The 21998-nt window shown below is 35.7% G+C and overlaps 1 protein-coding gene across 4 annotated transcripts in view; it reads left to right on the forward strand.

The window, feature by feature from the left end:
- Positions 1–21998, forward strand: part of WDR47 (WD repeat domain 47) — a 63262-nt gene that overhangs the window by 26035 nt on the left and 15229 nt on the right. For 2 of the 4 annotated variants that reach the window (XM_040232155.1, XM_040232157.1), the window contains exons 4-8: positions 1211–1295; positions 5833–6635; positions 10936–11059; positions 16873–17051; positions 20128–20385. In XM_040232155.1, the coding sequence (XP_040088089.1) occupies positions 1211–1295; positions 5833–6635; positions 10936–11059; positions 16873–17051; positions 20128–20385 (1449 nt within the window). Of the gene's footprint in view, positions 1–1210; positions 1317–5832; positions 6636–10935; positions 11060–16872; positions 17052–20127; positions 20386–21998 lie in introns of all 4 variants that reach the window. The other 2 variants (XM_040232153.1, XM_040232154.1) reach the window with 1 other exon arrangement.

The raw sequence follows: 21998 nt of genomic DNA on the forward strand, positions 1-21998 counted from the left end.
TTCTATATATAGTAGTGTGTATATGTCAATCCCAGTCTCCCACTTTATGCCTCTTCCCTTTTTCCCACTGTTATGTTTAAGATTGTTTTCTACATCTGTAACTCTGTTTCTGTTTTTAAATAAGTTCATTTGTACCATTCTTTATAAGATTTCACTTATAAGTGATATCATGTGATACTTGGCCTTCTTTGACTTACTTCACTCAGTGTGACAATCTCTAGGTCCATCTGTGTTGCTGCAAATGGCATTATTTCATTCTTTTTTATGGCTGAGTAATAGTTCATTGCGTGTGTGTATACACACACCACAACTTCTTAATCCAGTCATCTGTTAATGTGCATTACATGAGTTGCTTTCATTAGATGCCCTTCTTTTTAAAGGCAGGGATTTTATTTTATTGGCACATATTTGGTGTTAAAACAATGGTTGGAAGAATGACTGTGAAGGTTCATTATTATTTTCTTTCAGCCCTTAGAAACACTTTTCTTTAAAGTGCTTAAGGCACTCAACATTTTTTGATTCATAAACAAGTCAAATAGACTCTTCCTTTCCCCTCTCTGAAAAATACCTTTTGAAAAGTTTTAAATCTGCAGTTATTTTATGGCTTTTTAGCAGTTTTATTCATTTCATTCTACTCTTTCATCTCCATTTTTATAAGAATTTTCTCATGTTTGAAAAGAAAAGACATATTTTGGGAAATAAAATATTTGGAATATAAAATGTTTTGATTTCATGTTAGATGACTTTTGACATCTTCCATAAAAACTTGTTTGCTTAGAAATAATATTTCAAATAAAAGCCCTTCCTTTGAGGATTAAATTGTGATTACTTGCTATCTTTTAATTATGGCTTATGAGTGATTGAACACACACACACATGGCTTCAGTGTGATTAGCCTTATAAGATATTTTTAAGAGTTTTCTGAAAGCAAAGGTACCTTACAGTAACTAGTAAATACATTTGATTTATGAGACATTGGGAAATTAATTTTTTTAAGTTTTTTAAAGAAATAATTGATCCTATAGAAAAACTTGGCCTATTTTGCTTTAGGAGCTTGAGTTTCATTTCTGGTCATTGACATTGCTATAGTGAAAGGCAGTGAAAGTGTTTGTCATTCAGTCATGCCCGACTCTTTGCGACCTCATGGACTATAGCCTGACTATAATTCAGCTTTTAATCATTTTAATGTGTCATATTTTATTTTTCACAGGTTTCGTTACATTATCCTGAAGCAGAAGTTTTTGGAAGCTTTATGTGTTAACAATGCAATGTCAGCAGAAGATGAGCCCCAGCATGTAAGATTTTTATTCCTGAAGGTTTGAGCCATAGTCTTGTTTCAGTCATAAGTATTTTATTCCCTAAAACAGAAGATTAGTATCATGAGTTAAAGTTTTTATGAGTGGTGGTGGGGCAAGATCTGTTGTTTTACAGGTGTAGTACTTTCAATCTGTAGTGCTTCTGGATTTGTTCTGTGATTTAGGCAAAGATGATACACGTGAATAGCTGTTTGGTTGGAGAGTGTGTGCCCCTCCTGTTTAAGGTGATCTAAATATCCGAAGATGTTTGACTTGATGAGTATATCATTGCTTCTTTTCTTATCCCAGAAGTGAATTATGTTTACCTCTTCTTTCTGTCTTTTCAGTATTTCTTTGATCCAGAGGTTTTTTTTTTTTAAACTCTTTATTTTTTGGCTGTGCAGTACAACTTATAGGATCTTAGTTTCCCAACTAGAGGTTGAACCCAGGCCCTTGGCAGTGAAAGCGCAGAGCCCTAACCACTGACAGCCAGGGAATTCCCCAGAGGTGTTTCTTAATAGAATGTTTATTAATGACAATTTAGATTTAATGATATTAAATTATTTTTGGTTAGAGAGCTACTTTTAAAGTTTTAATATTAGTATTGTTGCATCCAAAACCAAAGAAACTTTAATTAAGTGCTAGTAAGTAATCATTGAAATAGTAGAGAAATGCTTGCCAGGTAATGATATTTAAAGGTGGAAAGAGGTACTTTCCTGGTAGTCTAATAGTTAAGACTCAGCACTTCCACTGCAGAGGATTTGGGTTTGACCGCTGGTCAGGGAACTAAGCTTCCACATGCCAAATGGCATGACTGGAAAAAAAAAAAAAAAGTGGAAAGAACACTGGAATATGAATGAGTCAATAAGAATTTTTATTCTGTCTTTGTCACTAATCAACTGAATTCAGTTCAGTTCGGTCGCTCAGTTGTGTCCGACTATTTGCGACCCCATGAATCGCAGCACGCCAGGCCTCCCTGTCCATCACCAACTCCCGGAGTTCACTCAGACTCACGTCCATCGAGTCAGTGATGCCATCCAGCCATCTCATCCTCTGTCATCCCCTTCTCCTCCTGCCCCCAATCCCTCCCAGCATCAGAGTCTTTTCCAATGAGTCAAGTCTTCACATGAGGTGGCCAAAGTACTGGAGTTTCAACATTAGCATCATTCCTTCCAAAGAAATCCCAGGGCTGATCTCCTTCAGAATGGACTGGTTGGATCTCCTTGCAGTCCAGGGGACTCTCAAGAGTCTTCTCCAACACCACAGTTCAAAAGCATCAATTCTTCAGTGCTCAGCTTTCTTCACAGTCCAAGTCTCACATCCATACATGACCACTGGAAAAACCGTAGCCTTGACTAGACAGACCTTTGTTGGCAAAGTAATATCTCTGCTTTTGAATATGCTATCTAGGTTGGTCATAACTTTTCTTCCAAGGAGTAAGTGTCTTTTAATTTCATGGCTGCAATCACCATCTGCAGTGATTTTGGAGCCCCCCAAAATAAAGTCTGACACTGTTTCCACTGTTTCCCCATCTATTTCCCATGAAGTGATGGGACCAGATGCCATGATCTTCATTTTCTGAATGTTGAGCTTTAAGCCAACTTTTTCACTCTCCTCTTTCACTTTCATCAAGAGGCTTTTTAGTTCCTCTTCACTTTCTGCCAAAAGGGTGGTGTCATCTGCATATCTGAGGCTACTGATATTTCTCCCATCAATCTTGATTCCAGCTTGTGCTTCCTCCAGCCTAGCGTTTCTCATAATGTACTCTGCATAGAAGTTAAATAAGCAGGTGACAATATACAGCCTTGACGTACTCCTTTTCCTATTTGGAAGCAGTCTGTTGTTGCATGTCCAGTTCTAACTGTTGCTTCCTGACCTGCATATAGGTTTCTCAAGAGGCAGGTCAGGTGGTCTAGTATTCCCGTCTCTTTCAGAATTTTCCACAGTGTATTGTGATCACAACAGTCAAAGGCTTTGGCATAGTCAGTAAAGCAGAAAGAGATATTTTTCTGGAACTCTCTTGCTTTTTCCATGATCCAGCGGATGTTGGCAATTTGATCTCTGGTTCCTCTGCCTTTTCTAAAACCAGCTTGAACATCTGGAAGTTCACGGTTCACGTATTGGTGAAGCCTGGCTTGGAGAATTTTGAGCATTACTTGACTAGCGTGTGAGATGAGTGCAATTGTGTGGTAGTTTGAGCATTCTTTTGGATTGCCTTTCTTTGGGATTGGAATGAAAACTGACCTTTTCCAGTATTCTTGCCTTGAGAACCCCATGAACAGTATGAAAAAGCAAAATGATAGGATACTGAAAGAGGAACTCCCCAGGTCAGTAGGTGCCCAATATGCTACTGGAGATCAGTGGAAAAATAACTCCAGAAAGAATGAAGGGATGGAGCAAAGCAAAAACAATACTCACTTGTGGATGTGACTGGTGATAGAAGGAAGGTCTGATGCTGTAAACAGCAGTATTGCATAGGAACCTGGAATGTCAGGTCCATGAATCAAGGCAAATTAGAAGTGGTCAAACAGGAGATGGCAAGAGTGAATGTTGACATTCTAGGAATCAGCAAACTAAAATGGACTGGAATGGTGAATTTAACTCAGATGACCATTATATCTACGAGTGCGGGCAGAAATCCCTTAGAGGAAATGGAGTAGCCATCATCATCAACAAGTGCAGTACTTGGATGCAATCTCAAAAACGACAGAATGATTTCTGTTTGTTTCCGAGGCAAACCATTCAATATCACAGTAATCCAAGGCTATGCCCCAACCAATAACGCTGGAGAAGCTGAAGTTGAACGGTTCTATGAAGACCTACAAGACCTTGTAGAACTAACATCCAAAAAAGATGTTCTTTTCATTATAGGGGACTGGAATGCAAAAGTAGGAAGTCAAGAAACACCTGGAGTAACAGGCAGATTTGGCCTTGGAATAGCTAATGAAGCAGCGCAAAGGCTAATAGAGTTTTGCCAAGAGAATGCACTGGTCATAGCAAACACCCTCTTCCAACAACACAGGAGAAGACTCTACACGTGGACATCACCAGATGGTCAACACCGAAATCAGATTGATTATATTCTTTGCAGCCAAAGATGGAGAAGCTCTATACAGTCAGCAAAAACAAGACTGGGAGCTGACTGTGGCTCAGATCATGAACTCCTTATTGCCAAATTCAGACTCAAATTGAAGAAAGTAGGGAAAACCACTAGACCATTCAGGTATGACCTAAATCAAATCCCTTATGATTACACAGTGAAAGTGACAAATAGATTTAAGGCACTGGATCTGATAGATAGAGTGCCTGATGAACTATGGACGGAGGTTCATGACATTGTACAGGAGACAGGGATCAAGACCATCCCCAAGAAAAAGAAATGCAAAAAAGCAAAATGGCTGTCTGGGGAGGCCTTACAAATAGCTTTGAAAAGAAGAGAAGTGAAAAGCAAAGGAGAAAAGGAAAGATATAAGGATCTGAATGCATAGTTCCAAAGAATAGCAAGGAGAGATAAGAAAGCCTTCCTCAGTGATCAATGCAAAGAAATAGAGGAAAACAACAGAATGGGAAAGACTAGAGATCTCTGCAAGAAAATTCAAGATACCAAGGGAACATTTCATGCAAAGCTGGGCTCGATAAAGGACAGAAATGGTATGGACCCAACAGAAGCATAAGATATTAAGAAGAGGTGGCAAGAATACACAGAACTGTACAAAAAAGATCTTCATGACCCAGATAATCACGATGGTGTGATCACTCACCTAGAGCCAGACATCCTGGAATGTGAAGTCAAGTGGGCCTTTGGAAACATCACTACGAACAAAGGTAGTGGAGGTGATGGAATTCCGGTTGGGCTATTTCAAAATCAACTGAATTACTTAGGTTAAATCTGGACCCTACCTTTTCCCACAGGTAAGATATAGAAGCTGCGCTATGCAATTTCTGAAGTTCCTTATATCACTAAAAGCTTATGATCCTAAGATAATATTCACTGTACAAATTACTTTGTCTTTAGCTAAGCTTCCTTTTGTTCTATCTGCACCATTTTTTGTAAAAGTGAACTGTAGATGTTGCCTTTCTTGATTTGGTTTCTTTCCCCACACACATTTGTCCTAAGGCAAGTTTGAGAATGGCTCTTTTGCTTTTTCGGTAAGCTGGAGTGATGGCAGGGTATAGTAAACAGTTGAATGTTGGCATGCTTCAGTTTCATTGCTCAAAAACTTAATTATCCTTACTCCTAAAAATTATGCGTTGAAAATGATAGTATTAAGTCTGAATTACCTTACTTTTTTCTAGGTAAAATTTAATATGCTAATAACCAAATTTTAAAATCTTTATTTTAGTAGTAGAAAACATTTGGATTCTTCGCTTGCAAGTGGTTATATAGCCCACCATTATATGAGTATTCTTTGACGCTAGTTTATCCCTTTGCAGTTGAACAGTTTGTGAAAGTTTATAAAGTATTTTTGAGTAAAATACTTTCATTGTTTTCATATCTCATAGGATCTCTCTTTATAGCACTCGTTGTTTTTTACAGCTGGAATTTACAATGCAGGAAGCTGTGCAGTGTTTACATGCCCTGGAAGAGTACTGTCCTTCTAAAGATGACTACAGCAAGCTCTGTTTGCTTTTGACTTTGCCTCGTTTGACCAATCATGCTGAATTTAAGGACTGGAATCCTAGCACTGCACGAGTTCACTGCTTTGAAGAGGCTTGTATCATGGTTGCAGAATTCATCCCTGCTGATAGGAAGCTAAGTGAGGCTGGTTTTAAAGCAAGTAACAATCGTTTATTTCAGCTTGTAATGAAGGGCCTACTTTATGAATGCTGTGTAGAATTTTGTCAAAGTAAAGCAACAGGAGAAGAAATTACAGAAAGTGAAGTACTCCTTGGAATTGACCTCTTATGTGGTAATGGGTGTGATGATTTGGATCTCAGTTTATTGTCATGGCTCCAGAATCTCCCATCTTCGGTCTTCTCTTGTGCTTTTGAACAGAAAATGCTTAATATTCATGTTGACAAACTTCTAAAACCCACAAAAGCTGCATATGCTGATCTTTTAACACCTCTTATCAGCAAACTTTCTCCCTATCCATCATCTCCAATGAGAAGGCCTCAATCAGCTGATGCCTATATGACCCGCTCTCTGAATCCTGCTTTAGATGGCCTCACTTGTGGACTGACCAGTCACGATAAGAGAATCTCAGACCTTGGGAACAAAACTTCTCCAATGTCACACTCCTTTGCTAACTTCCATTATCCAGGAGTACAAAATCTCAGCAGAAGTCTCATGCTTGAGAATACAGAATGTCACAGTATTTATGAAGAATCCCCTGAACGGTAAGTATTTGCTTATAAAAATTGGCAGATCTCCGTAAGTGTGAGATAATCTAATTGGGGAGTTTTAAAAATTTTGGTAATTAGTATTCTCTAGGAAAATCTTTATTTTTATGTCCTGTATTATCATTTTGCTGGTTATAAAGGCAGTGAATACGTATTAAGAAATTTTGGAAATATGGAAGATTATCAGTAAGAGAATGAAAATCCCACACAATCTCACACTTAGATGACCAATGTTTTTCCTATGAATATGTTTTTAAAAATTGGGAAAGTGCTATATATATTTTCATACAGTTTGCTTTTTTTTACTTGATAGATCATGAATTGTTCCCATATTTTTAAACGTTTATTGAGGTCAGTGATTAAGGGTATGTGCATTATTCCTTTGTATGACTGTATCATAGTTTTACCTAATTCTTTATTGTAGGAGAGTAGATAGTTTCCTGTAAATACTACTGTATTGAACATGTATATATATAAAAATCTCTGGTTATTTCCAGTTATCTTTAGTAATTCTTTATATAAGTGTTAAAACCACCACTCAGTTTTTCTTTCAAATCTGGCATGAAATAATAATTTCCTGATTAGCAGTTCTTTATATCAAGGCTTAAGAAACTTCCTGTCTCAGTTTTCCAGGAATCCCATTGGGACACATGACTAGTTTCCTATTCTCAGAGTTGATGCTATGAATCATTACTATTGACTGCAATAAATTTATTAAAAGAGCATAAAAATGAAAACTTTTACTATTCACATAGGATAGTTGACAGCATTCTGTATTGAGGAAGAAGCACTGGACTTGGAATTTCTGTTTCTAATTAAAACAAGAGGAGGTATTTAGTTAAGGCATAAGAATTACAGGATAAATATTTATGGAAGCATTTTCTGTTAAGTTGCTGTGAGATTGTTGGGGGTGGTGGGTGTGATTTTCTTTAATGTTCTTTAAAGAAAGGAGAGGATTCTAGGATCAGTTAAGTAAGGGGACTTCCTAAAGCCTAGGGTGACTTCCTAAGGCATCTTACTGCTCTGTATTTTATATTTGAAAGATAAAGATGATATCTAATGATGTCATGAATGAGTATAATTTAATATAGGGCATCCTATTATTTAAATCCTAAAGGAATAGAGAATCTTGAGTATTGGTAGAGACTATCTTAAACTTTTCTTTGACTTTTCAATCCCTTTAGAGAAAATTTTTGCTGTCTGGGATGCTGAGCTTCTGGGGGAACTGGTGACATTTTTCTGAGTATGTGAACTGATAGGAGCTTCTTGGTCAGTATAATGAATAGCATGTTTGGAATTGTGCACCAGTGGGATTGTCTTGATAAAGAAAAAAAAACAACACAAAAAGCTAGCCAAATTTGACTCTACACACCTGCTGTTTCCTATGTAAAGAAAGTACTGTAATTGAGAATTGACTGAATAAAGATGGAAAGAAGTGAAGTTATTAGACCATTATAGAGGGGTAAAATGTAACTTGTTAAAAGGTAAGTAATACATGTGTTTTTAGCTGAGCAGTAGTAATAACCCAGAAAACATCTGTCATGTCTCTGAAACTGGGAAACTTATGAGGCAAAGCAATGTAGAACAGTGAGTAGAACATGGTCTTTGGAGCCAGACTATGGTATGAATAGTAGCCTTGCCATTTTCTAGCTGCATGATCTTGGAATGGTAACTTAATCTCTCTCAGCCTCAGTGACCTCCTCTATAAAATAGACTGTTGACTTGTAGAGTGAGATAAAGTTCCTAGCAGAGTGGTAAGCATGTGCTTGGTGCTTAATAAATACAGATTTTCCTCCTTCAGGGCTCATACCCTTGGAAAGGACAGTGTGTCAAAAGGGCTACTAATAACATGTTCAGTTCAGTTCAGTTGCTCAGTGGTGTCTGACGCTTTGTGACCCCAGGAATCTTAGCACACCAGGCCTCCCTGTCCATCACCAACTCCCGGAGTTCACCCAAACTCATGTGCATCGAGTCGGTGATGCCATCCAGCCATCTCATCCGCTGTCATCCCCTTCTCCTGCCCCCAGTCCCTCCCAGCATCAAGGTCTTTTCCAATGAGTCAACTCTTTGCATGAGGTGGCCAAAGTATTGGAGTTTCAGCCTCAGCATCAGTCCTTCCAATGAACACCCAGGAGTGGTCTCCTTTAGGATTGACTGGTTGGATCTCCTTGCAGTCCAAGGGATTGTCAAGAGTCTTCTCCAACACCACAGCTCAAAAGCATCAGTTCTTCGGTGCTCAGCTTTCTTCACAGTCCAAGTCTCACATCCATACATGACCACTGGAAAAACCGTAGCCTTGATTAGACGGACCTTTGTTGGCAAAGTAATATCTCTGCTTTTAAATATGCTATCTAGGTTGGTCATAACTTTCTTCCCAAGGAATAAGCGTCTTTTAATTTCATGGCTGCAATCACCATCTGCAGTGATTTTGGAGCCCCCAAAAATAAAGTCTGACACTGTTTCCACTGTTTCCCCATCTATTTCCCATGAAGTGATGGGACCAGATGCCATGATCTTCGTTTTCTGAATGTTGAGCTTTAAGCCAACTTTTTCACTCTCCTCTTTCACTTTCTTCAAGAGGCTTTTAAAAATAACATGTTATAGAAGAGCTATTTGGCTGTTGATAAAGTATAAAAATTTATTTTGGAAAAAGTTTACCTGGTTTTGAAAAATGTTTTAGGTATAATTAAAAAATATGGGTAGCTCAGATCAATTATGTTAAAATGCCACATAAAGAGACTTTTGCTTGTGGTAATATATGTTTGAATTCAGTATTTATTTTAAAATATTTAATTGTCACCTCTGTGCTAGCGCCATGCTGCATCCCCAGGATATAATGATTGAGTTACTATGGTGAAGAAGATAAAACCCACAGGAAAAGTTTATAAAAGAGTGTGTAGTGTTTTGAAGGATATATTTTGACTTGAACAGAAAGCAACTCAAAAAAGAAAGAAAAAGCAGTTGAAATATGCAAGCCGTGACTATGCAATATAATGGTCTCAAAATTAAATCGCAGGAAAAAAAAATCTATTCCCAGACTTGGGCCAGCATTGGATTTGGAGTCCGAAGACCTGGATTCAAGTCCTAACTTTATTTACTAACTATGCAGTTTTGGGAACATGCCTTTTTTGAGTCTGTTTACTCATCTGTGAAATGGGAGTTTTAATCTATTTTACAGGTTGCTGTGCAGATTAAATGAGATAATGTATATGTAAGTGCTGTATAAATTGCAAAATTAAATGTTACTTTATAAAATTGTTTTATTCTATCTACACAGTTAATAATTCTTACAAATTCTACTTTTGGATTAAAATGCATTTTCCTTTGATCATTAGCAGTTTACAGCATCATCCTATAACCGAAAACTTCCCAGATCTTTCTACTTCCTCCTCAGGGTGCATGTGTGTGTATATATGTCTATATATTTATGACTACTAGGCTCCTAATGGTACCTTTGTGAAGATGACTATCTAGCTCTGCTTTCCTAAACCCTAGATCTCTAATTTATTTATTTTTTTTAGACCTCTATTTTAATATGTCTTATATACTTATGCCTGGAGAGGCCATTATGAAGTCATTTCATAATCAAATTAATTGAAGACAAAATTCACTTTACTTTTGTACTTGTTGCCATGGTATCTGTTACTGATAGGTAATCTTCATGAATGTGGTATTTGTCATCTTTGGATAATGTTAGTTATTAAAATTTTTAAACAGTGTAACTATGAAAAGTAGAAACTGCCAGTGTCTAAGAAGACGACAAGAAACAACCTGACAGAAGACATCAAACTTACTAATTAGTCTACATTAAAAATATTTGAAAGATGTTTCACTTTTATGTTAAGTGCAAATAAAGGAAGCCTTTTAATAAAATTTCAACTATTCTTAGCTTTTTATTGAAATATATTGGAGGAAAGAAAACTGATGTTTGGGTAACAGCATAGCAGATTGAGTTCTTTAAGTGAATTTAGGCTTTAGGTCATTTGACCTATTAATTTGTAGATGAAGCTGAGCCGCAAAGAATGTAAGTGATTTCCCAAGGCCACACATAGTCTTTTAGATGGTAGTCCCTACCCTCCTTGCTTAATAATCCAGTGCTCTTTCATATTATTAGCACATACTATTTGTTAAAATCCCTTACATATAGTACTTAAGAGAAAAAAGTAAAGTTTAAAATCTGTTTTTGTGCATTGAATATAAACTTAAGCTAAATATGCCTCTTTTAAATTAAAATTTCTCTAACTACATTACATTTTTCTTTATCCCTACTTCTTCCTTTTCATTCGTTACCCTGAAGTGATACACCTGTTGAGGCACAGAGACCTATCAGCAGTGAAATCCTGGGCCAGAGTTCAGTTTCAGAAAAGGAGCCTGCAAATGGAGCACAGAATCCAGGACCAGCTAAGCAAGAAAAAAATGAGGTAATGTTTACTACATCTCAGGCCTTTTAGAGTTATCCATTTTGTAAGAAGTAATACTATTTGCTTGGATAGAATTTTAAAAGAATTTTCTGTTATTTCACAGGAGGAGAGAGAATACCTAGATTTTCTTATTAATTAGATCATTTCTCTCCTCTTCTTTAAGAATTTATAGTTTTTTGATTGTTTTTTAATATATATTTTAGAGCATTTTTAATGTATTAATTTATTAACAGTTAAAAATATCACAGTTGACATTCCTTCTGCATGTTTGAGAATTCATGTAATTGAATTCGTATTAAAGGTAGACAACTTGTATTTTAAGATATGTGCTCTATATTTTACTCAGTAGATTTAATGAGCAAGAAATTATGACATTTCTAATGTAGAATAGTACCTTATCTCTGCTTCCCTGCTGGCTCAGCGGTAAAAGAATCTGCTTGCAATGCAGTAGATGTGAGTTTGATCCCTGGGTCAGAAGAGCCCCTGGAGAAGGAACTGGCAACCCACTCAACTATCCTTTTTTATTTTTTTAAATGAAAGTATTTATTAGGCTGTGTTGGTGTTCATTGCTGCGTGGGCTTTTCTCTCACTGCAGGGAGTCGAGGCTGTTCTCTGGCTCCTGTGCACAGGCTTCTCATTGCAATCACTTTTCTTACTGTGTAGCACAGACTCTCTGGGGTGCATGGGCTTCAGTAGTTGTGGCTGTTGGGCTTCCAGCGCACTGGCTCAGTAGTTGTGGCACATGGGCTTAGTTGCTTCTCAGCATGTGGGATCTTCCCAGACCAGGGATTGAACCTGTGTCTCCTGCATTGACAGGTGGATGATTCTTTATCACTGAGCCACTAGGGAAGCCCCCACTCCAGTATTCTTACTTGGGAAATACAATAAACAGAGGAGCCTAGCAGGCTACAGTTCATGAGGTCACAAGAGTTGGACGTGACTTAGCAACTCAACCATCACCACCACCACACCTTATCTAAGCCTTTAGAGTTCTAGTTTATTTCTGTGATGCTTTGAAAAGGAAATTGTGAAATAAAGTGCAAATTTTGTCATATATATAATATCCCACTTATAAAGGGTGAGTAGGTTTAATAAGTTGAATAAGTTTTTTGTGTGTTTGACTAAATATTAAAAATGAGGTTGAAAAATTATCCTTAAAAGTACATATGGATATGTACCAAACAACAGTATCCAAAAGTATATGAAGCAAACATTGGCAAAGCTGAAGGGAGAAATAGACTGTTCTGCAATAGTTGGAGGTTTCAACACCATACCTGTAGTAATGGATAGACTATCTAAACAGAAGATCAGTAAGGATATAGAGGGCTTGAACAATGCTTTAAACCAATTTGTGCTAACAGACATCTATAGAATACTCAACAGTAGTGGAGTACACAATCTTCAGTGCACATGCAGCGTTCTTCAAGATAGACATTATCTTAGGACTCAGTACATTTTAAAAGATTTAAAATCATATAAAGTGTCTTCTCTGACCACAGAGGAATGAAGCTAGAAATGAGTAACAAGAAAAATTTTTTAATCCAAAATTTGAAAAAATGAATCAATACATTCTTAAAAAACCAGTGGGTCAAAGAAGAAGTCACAAGGGGAAATTAGAAAACACTTAGAGACTAATGAAAATGAGCACAACATAACAAATATACAACAAGCTTATGGAATGCAGCAAAAGCAGTGCTCAGGGATAAATTTGTAGCTGCGAATGCTTACATTAAAAAAAGAAGAAAGATCCCAAATTAATAAGTTTATGCCTTGAAGAGCCAGAAAAAGGAAGAACATGCTATATCCAAAGCTTGCAGAAGGAAGGAAATAATAAAGATTAGAGGAGAGAGAAATAAAAGGGAAACAATAGGGAGAATCAACAAAATCAAAAGCTGGTTCTCTGAAAAGATGACAAAATCCTTAAGCCCTTAGCTAGACTGACAAAGAAAAAAGCCAATAACTAAAATAAATAAAACTACCTTATAGGGCTTCCCTTACAGGTGGTAAAGAACCCACCTGCCAGTGCAAGAGACACAAGAGATGTGAGATTGATCCCTGGGTCGGGAAGATCCCCTGGAGGAGGAAATGGTAACCCACTCCAGTATTCTTGCCTGGAAAATTCCACGGACAGAGGGACCTGGTGGGCTACAGCCCATAGGGTCGCAAAGTCGGACATGACTGAAGCGACTTAGCATATCTACCTTACACCAATAAAAAGGATTATAAGAGAATACTATGACCATTTGTAAACTAACAGATAACTTAGATGAAGTGGACAAATTCTTTAGAAGCAAATTACTAAACTCACTTGGAAAGAAATAGAAAATCTCAACAGATCCATATTGAGAAAAGAATTGAATCAGTAATCAAAAAGCTTTCCAACAGAGGAAAGACAAGGATCAGATGACTTTACTGGTGAATTCTATAAACATTTAGGAAGAGTTAACAATAATCCTCAAAATTTTCCAAAAAATAAAAGAGGAGGGAACCCTTCCTAACCCATTCTATGAGTTCAGCATTACCATCATAGCAAAGCCAAGTGAAAATATTAGGAAAAAAAACTACAGACCAATATGTATTATGAATATATAGGCAAAAATCAAAATACTAGCAAGCCAAAACCATTAGCATATTAAAAGGATTATACATCTTGACAAAGTAGATTGATTGCAGGATGAAAGCCTGGTGGTTCAACATAGAAAACTTTCAGTTTAATAATCACATTAATAGAATGAAGGAAAAAATAAACAACATGTGATTGTCTCAATTGATGCAGGAAAGACATTTGACAAAATGAAACACTCTCTGCTGTTAAAAACTCTCACAGAACTAATAATAGAAGGGAACTTCCTCAGCATGGTGAAGATTATTTATGGAAAACCCAAGCTAATATCATACTTAATGGGGAATGACTTAAAGCTTTCTCTTTATGATCAGAAACAAAGATAAGGATGCCTGCTTTCACAATTGTTACTTCAACATTTGTTACAAGTTCTAGCCAGAGCAGTTAGACCAGAAAAATAAATAAATTGGGAAGGAAGAAGTAAAGCTGTCTCTATTCACAGATGACATAAATATTATATATCAGAAAGAATCCACATGACCCCTATTAAAGCTTATGAGCAGGTTCAGTGAAGTTGCAGGGTACAAGATCAACACATGGAAATTGTTTCTGTATACCAGCAGTGAACAATCAGAAGAGGAAATTAAGAAAGCAGTTTTGTTTACAGCAGTATATAAAAGGATAAAATACTTGGGAATAAATTAAATTAAGGAGGTAGAAAATTTGTATGCCAAAATCTACAAAATATTACTGAAAGAAGTTAAAGAAGACCTAAATAAATGAAAAGACATTCTGTGTTCATGAATGGGAAGATTTAGTACTGTTAAGATGTCAGTACTACCCAACATTATTTACAAACTTCATGTAATTCCTGTAAAAAATTCCACTGCCTATTTTGTAGTAATGGGAAAGCTAATACTCAGATACTTGGAATTGCAGCAGGCTTTGCATAGCCAAAGCAATTTTGCAAAAAGAAATAAAATTGTAGGACTCATACTGCATAATTTTAAAACTTACTATAAAGCTACAGTAATTAAAACTGTGTAGTTCTTGTATAAGAATAGGCATATAGACCACTTGAGTAAATTGAGAGGCCAGAAGTAATTTCATATATCTGTGACCAGTTGATTTTTGGTATGGGTGCCAAGTCTACTCAGTGGGGGAGAAATAATCTTTTCAACAGATGATGCTAGATATCTGGATTTCCACATGCAAAAAAGGAAATTGGACCTCTGCCTCACACCATATATAAAAATTAACTAAAACTAGATCAACAACTTAAGTACAGGACTTACAAAAGTATAAAACTCAGAAGAAAACATAGGGATTAATCTTTACAACCTTAGATTTTGTAATATGTCCTTAGGTATAATACCAAAAGCTTAAGCAACAAATGCAAAAATTGAACTTCATCAAAATTAAAAACTTTTTTTGCATCAAAGGACATTATCAATAATCTGAAAGGACAGCCTCCAGAATGGGAACAATATTTGCAAATTATTTATCTGGTAAGGTTTTAGTATCTAGAAAATATAAAGAACTACTACAACTCAACAATAAAAAAATCCATTTTAAAAAAGGCGTTGAATAGACAGTTCTCCAAATTGGCCAGACATCTATAAATAGCCAATAAGTACATGAGAAAAATGCCTAACATCACTTGTCATTAGGGAAATGCACATCAAAACCACAATGAAGTATAACTTTGCAATGACTAGAATGGCTAAAAGGCTAAAATCAAAGCAGTAGAAAGTAATGTGTTGGTGAGAAAATAGAGAAATTTGAGGCCTCATACATTTCTGGTTGGTATGTAAAATGGTGTAGTCACTGTAGTTTCATGGTACCTCAAAAATCTAAACAAGAATTACTATATGACCCAGTTACTTTACTTCCAGGTATTACTCAAAAGCTTTGAAAGCAAAGGCTCAAATAGATAACTGTACATCCATGTTCATAGCATCATTATTAACTGTGGCCAAAAGGTAGAAGTAACTCATGTACATCCACAGGTTAATGGATAGACAAAAGTGATGTATCCATACGATGGAGTATTACTCAGCCATAAAAAGGAATGAAGTCTGACATAGGCTGCACCTTGGATGAACCTTGAAAACATTGTGTTAAGTGAAATAATTCAGACACAAAAGCACAGATACTGTATGACTCCGTTCACATGCTATATCTAGGATAAGTAAATTCATAAGACAGAAAAAGGAATAGAAGTTAGCAGGCGTCAGAGGAAGAAGGAAATGGAGTTATTGCTTAGTGGTTACAGAGTTTCTGTTAGGGGTGATGAAAATTTTTGGAAATAGATAATAGTGGTGGTTATGTAACACTATGACTCTAATGCCACTGAATTCCACACTGAATGGTTAAAATTACAATTTTTATATTTATTTTACCACAAAAAAATTTTTTAAAGGACATAGAGATAATTTTCTTTCAGAGTTATTGCTATAAGTTATAAAATAGAGGAGGACCATTACTATTCTCTGGGAAAAGGAGACAGTTTTAGCTTTAGTCAGTCATACAGGACTCTTGGTTAAGCTTACTGTCAGTGTTGGCCAGTTCTAGACATGATCCAGTTCATATGATCTCTGTAATTTGACCACACTCTAGCTTGGCAGGAGGGTCTTTCTTTGCCAATACTGGAATTCAGTATAATATCTAAGTCCTTTTAAGTTGAGTACTATGTAGTTCTTTTAGACAAGTGAAGTAGGAATGTTGAGACTGCTGAGTTTAACATCTATTTATTCTATTTTCTTGTGAAGAGCCATTTGAATTATTGTTTTTGAAGGAAATTTTATAAGCTTCCTTCTAGAGTAACCTATTAAGCCACAGCCACTTACATGCTTAAATTTTGTTAGACAAGGTTAATATTGTATTTATTAAATATTAATGTAGTCCCTCAGTATTTTTTCCTAGTAATACAGATTTGTGCTAGTCTTTACATTTGTATTCTATATTCATGTTGTCCTTGTGACAACTGTAGTCTGTTTTTATTTGTGTTAGTCAGGGATCCAGGATGATCATTTGTTTTGGTCAGTCTTTTACTGTGGAATAGAGCAAATTAATTGATCTGTTCTAATTGACTGTTAAGACTCATGTGTACTATGTTATTTTTCAAAGATCCAGTATATTATTTTCTGATTGCCGTCTATGTTTTATGCAGCACTTATGGAAATTACTGTTGAGTGATAACATATTCAATCATAGTCTGCTCAAACTTTTTTTTTTTTATATTTTTAAGCTTCGAGATTCAACAGAACAGTTTCAAGAATATTATAGGCAAAGATTGCGCTATCAACAGCACTTAGAACAGAAGGAGCAACAGCGACAGATATACCAGCAGATGCTGCTTGAAGGAGGTGTGAATCAGGAGGATGGTCCTGATCAGCAGCAGAATCTTACCGAACAATTCCTTAATAGGTCGGTCTTTTAGTCACTTTTTTAAATATGAGGAATTATTTAAAAGCTATTAAGAGCATGTAGTAACTGCTACTTTGTGTGTATAGTTTGAAATTTTAAGGCTTTTTAAGTGTTTCAAGTAGTGTGGAGTTACATAATCTCTTCAGTCACAGAAGTCTGAGGGCTTATCCAGTTTTGTCCTCCTTCTGTTAAATGGTCTTTCGCATCTGAGCAAAGGGAGCGGTGAGCATGGTGGTTTCAGCATACAGGCTGAAAGTGGGCTGCTTCTGGATCTGGCTGTGTCCTAGGGTAGCTGAAGACTTAGGGGAAATTACTATCTTCAGTTTGCTTGTTTCCTCATCTATTTCACAGGGTTGCCATGAAGATTAAACAAATTAACCTACATAAAGTACTTAGAACAGTACCTGGCATAGAGTAAACACTATATTAAGTGGTAGCTGTTATTTTATTGTTATTTTGAGAGCTTAAACTTTCAGATTTTATTGAATTCAGAATATTAAAATGATTCTTATTAATTTCTTCTAAAATGTATGAACTTACTATTTTTGATTATAGGAGGTAAATACATGGTAACTTTTTTTTTTTAGAAATCTGTAAACCAGAATATGTATACTTAATTGAGCTAGAGTTTTTGGAAGGTTGAGTTAACATATATTAAAAAATTACTTAGAGTAATTTCTAGCATATAGGAGGCATGCCATAAATGTTGGCTGTCATCATGACTTGGAGTAGGAAATGGCAACCCACTCCAGCATTCTTGCCTAGAGAATTCCATGGACAGAGGAACCTGGTGGGCTGTTACAGTCCATGGGGTTGCAAAAGCACACACGCATGCATGCATCATCATGGTTATAATTGGGCAGTGCAGTGGTGACTGTCCTTTCTTGGTCCAGTAATATTGGAAGTAACCTGCTTGACATTCTGTGTGTTACGCAAGTCAGTGAGCCTGAAACTGATCCTTTCTTCAGACCTTCACACAAGGAACATTTATAGTGGTATCTAGAGTCTAGGAGTCCTCTGAACATTCAATTTGAAGACCATTTTCTTATCACCTCTGATCAGGTCACTGGCTTATCAGAATTATCCTGATATGATGAACTGCTACTTCGGCTTCTTGGATGTTGTCTTCATATCAGTAAAAGTCAGGTTGCAATTTGACTTCCTGTCTTCTTTTTTAGTGAAAGCAGATACTTAACATTGTCAGAACATAAAGTGATAAGGTTCTATGATTCCAGTAGTATGGATGTCCTTGCTCAGAAAAAAAGTTAAACTATTCAAGATGGTTTATTTTTCCTTAAAGATAATTATAAATAGAATTCGTTGTAATAATAGAATTCAATATAGATAATAGAATTCATTATCTTAAAATTATAAGAATTTTTTCTTATAATTTAGGTTCAGTTTAGGGCATAACAACTGTTCTCAATTTTTTAGCAGTTAGAATTTTAAATTATACTAAAGGTAAGTATGTTATAAAAATCCATAGAATAATCAGGTCTGTTATAAATATCAATGGATGTTTATTCTAAACTTTTTTTTTCACCCTAAACTTTTATAAATTAGTTTCATATAAAATTTCTGTTGTGTTCTTAACCTTTCCTTATCTATTCTTTTTCTAACTCTTTAAAATAATACTTTTATTCAATCTTTTTTCCTAGACCCTCACTTTTATGTACCAGGACATTAAAGTATCTGACTAACACCAAGGACAAATTGAATAGAGATAGAAACTAGAAATTAAAATATGTCTTTTCCCCCTTAATGTTTTAGTCTTTCAAGTCATTCTAGCAGCAGAACACCATTTCCACAATTAAATTTTGCTTCTTCCTTTCCAGAGGCATAGAAAGAGTTAGAGAAATAAGAGTCATGTTATGTGATAGAACTTACTGAAAAAAAATCAACTGAAGTATGATAGGCTCATTATTAACAGTATTATATCATTACTTCTGATATTTTCTGTTACTAATAATTGGTTCTTATTATGGACATATTCTGCCCCTTCCCCATCTTCCCTAACTTTAGTGAGACAAAATTATGTTAGCATTTTAGACTCTTCATATTTAGCATTTCCCACATTTATTTGACTGAAGACTTTCTTTTTATATATGGGGAGCATTTAACAAGATTAGTGTTTCATAGAAATGCTATTTACTTAAAGTTTTTAACTGATAAATATTTAGTAATGGCTGCCAATTCCTTTAATAATTTTAAACTGATCTTTTAAGGTCTTTTAAAAACCCTAAACCCCCACACACACGCATGCACAAGTGCACACGCATACACACATACATGAACACTAAATGTTTAATTTAAAAAATTAGAAAACACAGTGAACCACAACACCTCTTGGTAGTCACATCCCTTATGTAGTCCTCTCTCATATTATATCCAGACTGGAGAAAGTGATTCTGGGCCAGTTCTTGGCTAAATCTTGAGAGTCTGACAGCTTCCTCCAAAGTGCCCTTTGGAGCCCTGAGTCCAGCATAAGGAGTCAGGCTACTCTGACTTGCAGTGAGGGAAAAGCACTCAGGCTACCTTGTTTTGCTCCCTGTTTAGTCTCCCCGGTGCCTAGATCAGAGCCTGGCAAATAGTTTTTGTAGAATGAATAAATGAATTGAGTGAGTGAATCTGTGAATAATGAGGATGCCACTTGACTTTGTCCCATCATGGTTTGCACTAGTCATCCATTTCCTAGTTGATATGATATTACTAGACAGTAATATCGTTTCATTTCATGAAATGAAAATGGCTTGTTTTGTTGGTGAAAAATTTGGTATTGAAAATTGAACCAAAGTTATACTGGAGTAGAAACAGATTTTTTTTTCCTGTTTGGTAAAAGGTACTTCTAAAAATTCACTGATACCTGTTATGTCTTATCTCTTTTACAGTGGTATCTTATAGGAGAATTTGGATCTTCTTGCAGTTTCTTGGTTGTGTCTTAAACTGATGATAATTTTTGGTACTAAATTGTCATATATGTTATATGTGCATGTATTTACTGTCTCAGACTTTCAATATTCTATATGTTAGGAATATGACTAAGTTTTTATTTAAATATAATTACATTATTTTATAGGTCCATTCAAAAGCTCGGGGAGTTAAATATTGGGATGGATAGCCTTGGTAATGAGGTACCAGCGCTCAACCAGCAATGTAATGGGAACAAAGGCAATGGATCTAATAATTCTTCTGTAACTAGTTTTTCTACACCACCCCACGACTCTAGTCAGAGATTAACCCATGATGCTTCAAGTATTCACGCAAGTACTCCTCGTATTCCTGGATCAGTAAATCATATACCTTTTCTTGAAGAATCACCTTGTGGAAATCAAATGTAAGTGCTTTACTTTGTAAGACCTGGAAATGTTAACTTCAAACTAATAAATGGAAACTTAGAAAGTTGAATTTCTCTTATCCTCTTCTACTAACTTCTGAGTCTCTTAATTGTCTTTATTCTCTTATTTTTTGTTTCCTTTCTTACCACCACCAAGACAATTCTGTTTTCTATAACCCATTTTACTCAGACATCATACAACTTTAGGCTTTATATTCTCCCCAGTTTTTTCCCCTTGCCATTGATACCTTTCAACAAATAATCTTTTAATTCACAAGCTTCCAGGGCGTAAAAAGTGGTTCTATGACATGGTGGAGTGATTGCAGTAAGAGAATTGGCAGCTCTGGTAGTTACAGCATTTGAGACTTCTTGCATGTTTATGTTTTCACTAGTCAGAGAAAAGTTTTCATCTTGCTAGCGTTAGTAAACAGGTGTTAACTTATGCAATGGAAATAGTTGAGCATTTTCTTCATCTATTATAGCCTTAAACCACTTTAGAGTGGTTCATTTTAAAATGCATAACTTGCTCCTGGCATTTGTATAGAACTGGCTTTCTAGATTTAGTATCAAAAGCTCTAGTTTTATACTTAAAGGACATAAATTTATCTAATACTTGCTTCTTTATTACAGTTTCTATAAAACTTTTTTGTGTACCCCTCAACTAGAACTCAAATTTTAAAATTTATTTCTATCAAAGTAATATACATACATGGTGTAAAAGGACAAATAGCACTTTAAGGTGTAAGACAAAACAGAATCCCCTATCTTACCCATCTTTGTCCATAACTTCTATCTTTAGTAGGCTGCCATTTTCAACCTAGATAGCTGTTTCTTTTCTATGTGTCTCCACATTTCTGAAAAATATGCTTCTATTGCTGTTTTTATTATCCCTTGATTCCCTGCCAGTTAGATTTAGGTACCATACTACTTACCCACAACACATTAATTTTGTCTACATCTTCTAATATATGTTTATTTTTATTTAAAAAGTAAACAAAATAGGTTAACTAGTGTTAACATTACTATGGTCATGTAAATGTTATTTACAACTGAGTCATATAATATGAACATATTTCCTTTTCTCAGAACTTTTTATTTTTCATGGAGAGAGTAATTGCCTCATTTTTGGTGTGCATCTGTATGTGTGCACACGCTTAGTTTTCTTGGTACCTATTACTGAACTATCTGCAGATACTGTGACAGAACTGTAAAGTCATAAAACTTCTCATTACGGTAAAAAATATCAGGTACTTTTTCTTTCCATTTTTCTTTCCTCTCTGGGAAACACCCCTCCAGGATCATTCCTGCTTCATTTTATGTTCATTACTTCTAAGCCATTTTATTCAGGCCTAGAGAATCCTGGGATGTTCCTTCACTATTCTCTTGGGAGTTTCTCTTGCCTCTTCCCTGTATTGGATTCCCTGTTTTCAGGATCTCATGTAGTTTCCTGAAAAGAGGTACAACATCAGAGAAGTTTCTGAGACCTTACGTGTCTAAATATTTAATTTTTAACTTTTTAGTATAACTGAGTAAAGAATTCTACAATGGAAATCATTCCTCAGAGTTTCAAAGGCATCACTTCATGGTCATGTACATATTGAAAAGTCTGATGC

The sequence above is a fragment of the Oryx dammah genome, unplaced genomic scaffold (assembly GCF_014754425.2).
Source record: "Oryx dammah isolate SB20612 unplaced genomic scaffold, SCBI_Odam_1.1 HiC_scaffold_28, whole genome shotgun sequence".
Lineage (NCBI taxonomy): Eukaryota > Metazoa > Chordata > Mammalia > Artiodactyla > Bovidae > Oryx > Oryx dammah.